Source organism: Sinocyclocheilus rhinocerous, unplaced genomic scaffold (genome assembly GCF_001515625.1).
Source record: "Sinocyclocheilus rhinocerous isolate Xijiao unplaced genomic scaffold, SAMN03320098_v1.1 scaffold2503, whole genome shotgun sequence".
Classification (NCBI taxonomy): domain Eukaryota; kingdom Metazoa; phylum Chordata; class Actinopteri; order Cypriniformes; family Cyprinidae; genus Sinocyclocheilus; species Sinocyclocheilus rhinocerous.
Genome location: NW_015664703.1, coordinates 17,458 through 23,583, shown reverse-complemented (window position 1 = coordinate 23,583; position 6,126 = coordinate 17,458). Strand labels below are relative to the sequence as shown.

Here is a 6,126-nt window from a genome sequence, read left to right as displayed (position 1 = left end):
GCTCTGCCCTCTCTCCCTCTCTCTCTCTCTCTCTCTCTCTCTCTCAGGTAATATTTTACATACATGCTGGGTACAATTAATTGTTCATGTTTTACCATCCTTCATCTAAATTGTAACCAATTCAAGTGTAACCATAACAAAATATTGTTATTAAACCATTTCAATTATTAATTATGTGCTAACTAGTCTTGATTCAAGGTTAATATTAAAGTGCTACCTATTGCAATACAATAGTCACTCAATAGCAACGCTCTCCCACATATTTAGCTATTCTAACTGCGCTTATTTCCGTCGTTGGTATAAGTGGCAGTGGGTGGTAATAGACTAGAAATGTACAGTTTTATACCATCGTGCTGACAACGTTTCTTTAGTCATTCGGCAATCCTACAGCCTGAACCACCGTAGGGAAACCATCCTTACAGAATCTTTCACTATTTAAATATTCCACCGTGAAGCTCTGCTTTCTTTGTTCACCACAAGTCTGTGTGCATACTGATTTGTGCTTCCATTAATGTTGTTTGGTGTCCATTGTTTAGCTTTACTGATTATATTATGTATGCACGTGCGTGTGCGTGTGCGTGTGTGTGTGCGTGTGTGTGTGTGTGTGTGTGCAGTTCATGGATTCTTCAAGTATATCGCTATCTCTATCTCTCATGGTCAATGTGTGTTTGGTGAGCGCAGATCAAATAAAAATATGTTCCCAGAAGAAGACTGAGTCAAAGTACTGTCCTCTGTACTTTTAAACAAGGTCAACTCCAGAGATTTGTCAACTATTCTTACAGGAACAGTTCACCCAAAAATGAAAATTCTGACATTATTGGCCCACACTCTGACATTCCGAACTTGTATGCTGTTTTTTCCCTGCGGAATGTAAAAGAGGAAGTTTTGAAGAAGCTATAATGCAATGTTGAAAATCTGTCTCACTGGTTGGTTTTGAGCGTTCAGAAAGCTGCTGGTTATTTATTTATTTATTAATTTATTTATTTTTGACATAAAAATACTATGTACTGTATTTGACTAACATATTTAAAGAAAATACGTATATATTGACTAATATGTAAAATTCTGTAGTGTGTAAAATGTGTCAACACTTGAATGAAGCCAGCCACAAAAGCATTTAAACTTACAGCTTCACTATTAGCAGAGGCATTGTTGGTTAAGGTACACTTACAGGTACAACCAGTTCACACTCCCAAGGCATGCAATTTTGCTGCATATCTAAGAGAAATATACATCACTACACAGAAGTCAAAAGTTCCATAGTGTCTGTTTACCGACACAACCGATAACCAATTACTTTCATTGAGAAACCTTTAATGTAAACTTAACTTTGACTCAAAGAGCATCAATATTTTTATTATCATAAAGTTCTAAAATTCTGTCTAAAATGTTTAGTTGTGTCTATTTAGGTAAATGGAAAAAAAAAAGACCAGTACATAAGTATTAAGCCGGTCACACTACAGACATTAAGTGCCATGCATCACCATGGCTAGGACCGCTCACAGGTATCACATACCAGAAGTGGACAGTGAATCCAATCAGCATACTTGCAAAAATTCACTTCAAGGATCAACAGAGTGGCAATCATGTGTTTGATGTTGATGGAAAACAGCACAAACACAAAGAAAATGTGTGATCAATATTACTATATTCCTCTATATAAATCATACACTTTATTTAAGTCACAGAAGGACAAAATAAAAACTGAAAATGGCACAGTACACAATCCTCCATGCTAGGGTGAAGTCATTGTATACATTAACAATGATTCTGGAGAAATATAATGTTATTTTATGGATAACTAAGTGGAACTCTGTGGTGTGCCTTGACAAATAGCTGGTTCTGCAGCAACCTCTAGTAAACTCAGCACACATACTGGGTGTATTCCTGGAGAAATGAAGAGGAGATCAGTGTATCATCCAGGTAAACAAAAACAAAGTGATTGACCATATCCCTCAGCACGTTGTTCCCCAAATCCTGGAAGACTGCCAGGGCATTTGTCAGCCCAAAGGGCATACTCAAAATGACACATAGATGTGTTAAAAACCACCTTATCGCGCTCAGTTAAACACAAAAGAAGTTACATGTGCAGTTCCAACTTCAAAATATGTAAAGATCAGTTCATGTAGATCTCTGCTAAGGAGCTGATGATTAAAATCAGGTGTGTAACTTACAAACATACAAAATGAGCAGTACTGTGGACTAGAGTTGAGAACTGCTGCAGTAAAGGACACCTGTTTTAACAGTTATGTCATTTAGCCCCTAGTAGTCAATCCAGGGGCAAAGAAAGCCATTTTTCTTTGCAATGGAAAAATGATTAAATGTGGTACAGAACGCTGTCTGGAATCCCATACCATCATTCCCCAGTCACAGGCCCTAAAAGTGAGCAGGGTAGTGACGTAAGTCATATTGGATTCCTTGGAGGTCAAGGCAGATGGCTAGAGAATTAACACTAAGACAGAAAGCTGAAGGGACACCTGAAGCAGTGGTTCCCAACCACGTTTCTGGAGCCCCTACAACACTGCACATTTTGCATGTATCCTTTGTCTGACACACTCATTTCAGGTCTTGGAGTCTCTACTAATGAGCTCATTTCCTTAATCAGGTGTGTTTGATTATAGAGACATATAAAAATAGCAGTGTTGTTGGGGCTCCGCCAATGTGGTTGGGACCCACTGATCTAAAGGACTGGGCTTAAGGGAACTTCGTAGCTGATGAAGCTGGTCAGAGAGCTTGGTGTAACAAGACACTGTAGCTGCCAATGCTTGAATGGTGGCGCCCAACATCATGATGTATGAGAAGGGTGATCATTGTGTAAATTGTGTATTTAGGATACATAAAGTGCATCTTAAAGTGGGTCATAAAGTGCCATTTTAATCAATTTTTCAAAATAATTTCTACCTCTGTGATTTCAATAAACACTGGTGGATACTGTTTGCGAACAAAGTCAATATACTGGCGAGAGTTTTAAGTGTTTTTTTTTTTGTTTTGTTTTTTGAAGAGACTATCTTCCACAAAGTCCACAAATCTAATAGTGTGGAAGAAAGACTCGTAAATGACCTTAAAGCTAATACACATTTACATGTGCACCAGTAATGTGATTAATTGACAATAAACAGAGTAATGACTTAATTGAATTAAGTTCACCTGACAAACCTCTTCACACTTGTTTACATGCAGTTTTCCATTAATATGAATGTTGTTAAGAATTGTGGTGGGTTTACTACTTATACCCTGATACACAACACAAAAAAGTTAAACTCAAATGCAATAGGCCTGTATACTTTAATTGACCTACTTCAAATGCAAAAGGCAGTGTTATAAGGAGTACTCTGATGATCATGTGGCGGATCTAGAGGTCCTGTGATGAACTAAAAGTTAACACTTCTAATTTCCCGGTATATTTAACTTCCTCTTCTTGTGCGTTTCTGCAGGTCCCTGAAAGTTTCCTGGAGGTAGCTCAGATAGCATTGCGTGAGTTCTTCAGTGCTATAGTGGCCGGTAGAGATGTGGATCCATCGTGGAAGAAGGCCATTTATAAAGTTATCTGCAAACTGGACTCTGAAGTTCCACAGATATTTAAATCGGCTAATTGTGTACAAGAACTCTTACAAGAGTAATGTGTTAAAAACATCACTACAATTATTTTCTTTCCTTTTTAAATGTATATTGGTGATTTGAGATGCAGGATTTTACCTGTTTTTTTTCTGCCTTTTCACAGTTGAATGTATTATTTGAAATAGCATTTTATTTATTTATTTATTTTTTTCATTGTGTAACCTTTAGTGTATCTCTCTACAGTCTACCTGTATATAGGCTATGCACAGATTTGATCTTAGAGTGTACGTATGCAAAAAAATTAAAACAAATGTTCAAATTTATAAAAACTGTCCTTGCTGTGAAAAAGTGCTTAGTGACATGTCAGGGTCTAAGCAGATGTACACATTTTTCCATGTGGCATAGTTGGAGTACTGAAGGTATTTGGAAATATAAGCAATCCTTGTTGCTCTCCGGGGGTCAAATAAAGGATTTGGACGTTGACTGGTGCTTTGTTAGATGTTAATGACATTAATTAGGCGGTGAATATCTGAAACCATTAAGTTGTACACAATTTCAAGACCATTTGTGATTCATACATTTCACATCTGAAAGAAAAGCATACGCACGTTTTTTTTTTGTGTGCAGTCATTCGTTCTCGGAATCACACATATACGCACATTTAAGAAATGATCGTAAGATCAAATGTAGGATGGTTTCTACGCAACATTTTATAAATGAGGCCCATGGTGTCCATTCTTTCTACCTCTGTTAATACATCTGATATGATCTGACCTGTGCCAGATCTTCTTGTGATTATTGATATCTGGCTAATTTGGTTCTTCAAACAAATTTGTGGATTTGATTAAAATATTTGGATTAGGTTGTCTGAGATTACTGTGCATCCTTGTGTTCATTGTAAAGGGCAGATATGTTGATACTTGAAAACCATGCGAATGGCAATGGTGACACCAGCAAATAAATACTTATTATTCTGCTTTGCTGAAAATACAGGATTGTGTTAAATACAATAGCTTGAACATTGCTACTGAATCAATATGTAATCAGTAACACTGTTTATATACTATACATTTTAAATGCAGCCACATCTGTTTGTCTAATAAACCTAGCATTATGTATTATATTTGTTAACTCTTCATCTAATTACTTGTTACATTTTATACATCCCATTGGATAAGCATCTGCTAAATTCATAATGTAAATGTTTTTTTGTTTGTTTGTTTTTTTGCAAACAGGTTGAAAAGACAAACAAGTGTAGATTGTGCTTGATTCTGCATTCAATTCTGCAATATTACAGACTACACAACAATTGTATTTTTTTCACATTTATTTTATAATTATTATTATTGCTGTTTTTATTTTTAATTATTATTTTACCTGGTTCAATAGGGTGCTCTTGTAAGAAAGTAGCAGTGGCAGGGTCAGACTTTCAGTATCCCCTCTGCTTAAAAAGATGCAATCTAATCTTGTTTACATGAAATAAGCCTGCTCCCGAGCAGGTTTGAACTTATGGACCTGTTGTTATCATAGCAACTCCAGGATAAGCTTCGAAGAACGTCCTTGGTCATGTCAACAGTAAAATCCAGATATCTGAATAATCCACGAATGAAGAATGGGCCCCTGGTGCGAGTTCAAATTTTGTGATGTGTATTTTTCGTGTTAAGGGTGAAAAAGTTTGTGGTGAAATGGCTCATTTTTATTTTTACTATTATCTTTTGTTTGTTTATTCCTGCTCTGAGGTTTTGTATTTGTTCTATATGGTAAAGCTCAAAGACCTTGTTATTCCAAAGTCTATAACTCCATATGCAAATTTAAACTACTGAAAGAGAAGTAAAAGAGCTGTTTTTCTAAGTGCAAGTTTTTTTCCCCCTTCTGTTTTGGTTTGTTGGTTTCTAATGAAAGGATTGCCCTGACTGACAGCTTAATAACCCAAAACAGAGCAGCCTTGCCCTCTTGCTTCGCAGCATTATACTTCACAGCACAGAAAACAGTTGTGCTCACTGTTTGAGATAGAAAAGCTGACACAGCTGGAAATGCTTCTGCTATCAGCAAATTCATCAGCATATTCCCACATGCATGTCCTCAATCAAACTGTGTGTTTACTTGGCACTTACACAGCTCTAGTGGGAAAGTACTGTATGTAAGTGGAGTGGAGTCACTTCTAAGTGTCCTAAGTCACTCCTGTATGACTGTAGCATAGCTCAAACATTTCATCTCAAAAACCCATCAAGAGCAAACGTCTTTTGTTGTCTGTTAAAGATCCCAAAAATTTGGTACAGAGTACACAATTGGTGTAAGAGTGTTGAATGTTTATGTATGTCTGAAACTGAAATGTGTCCATATGGCCCCAGCTTCTGTGGTTGATCTCTCATTTCAATTACTTTTTGTCATGCAGAACATAAAATACAGATTATAAAATTTATAATTCTGGTCATTGATTATGATTTGAATGTTTGAAGTGGTGGTAAATTACTCTAGAAATATATACCTGTGACCTCATTACTTTAGTTGTGGCAACCATTATGAACCATCAGTATTACTGCACCAAAGACATTTATATATACATAG

General features: G+C 36.4%; 1 protein-coding gene across 1 annotated transcript in view; it reads left to right on the top strand.

The window, feature by feature from the left end:
• Nucleotides 1-3,620, top strand: part of LOC107730404 (prospero homeobox protein 1-like) — a 15,686-nt gene extending 12,066 nt beyond the window's left edge. The window contains exon 4 of the mRNA XM_016541247.1: nt 3,435-3,620. Coding sequence (XP_016396733.1) covers nt 3,435-3,620 — 186 coding nt within the window. The remainder of the gene's footprint in view (nt 1-3,434) is intronic.
• The last annotated feature ends 2,506 nt before the right edge of the window (nt 3,621-6,126 follow it).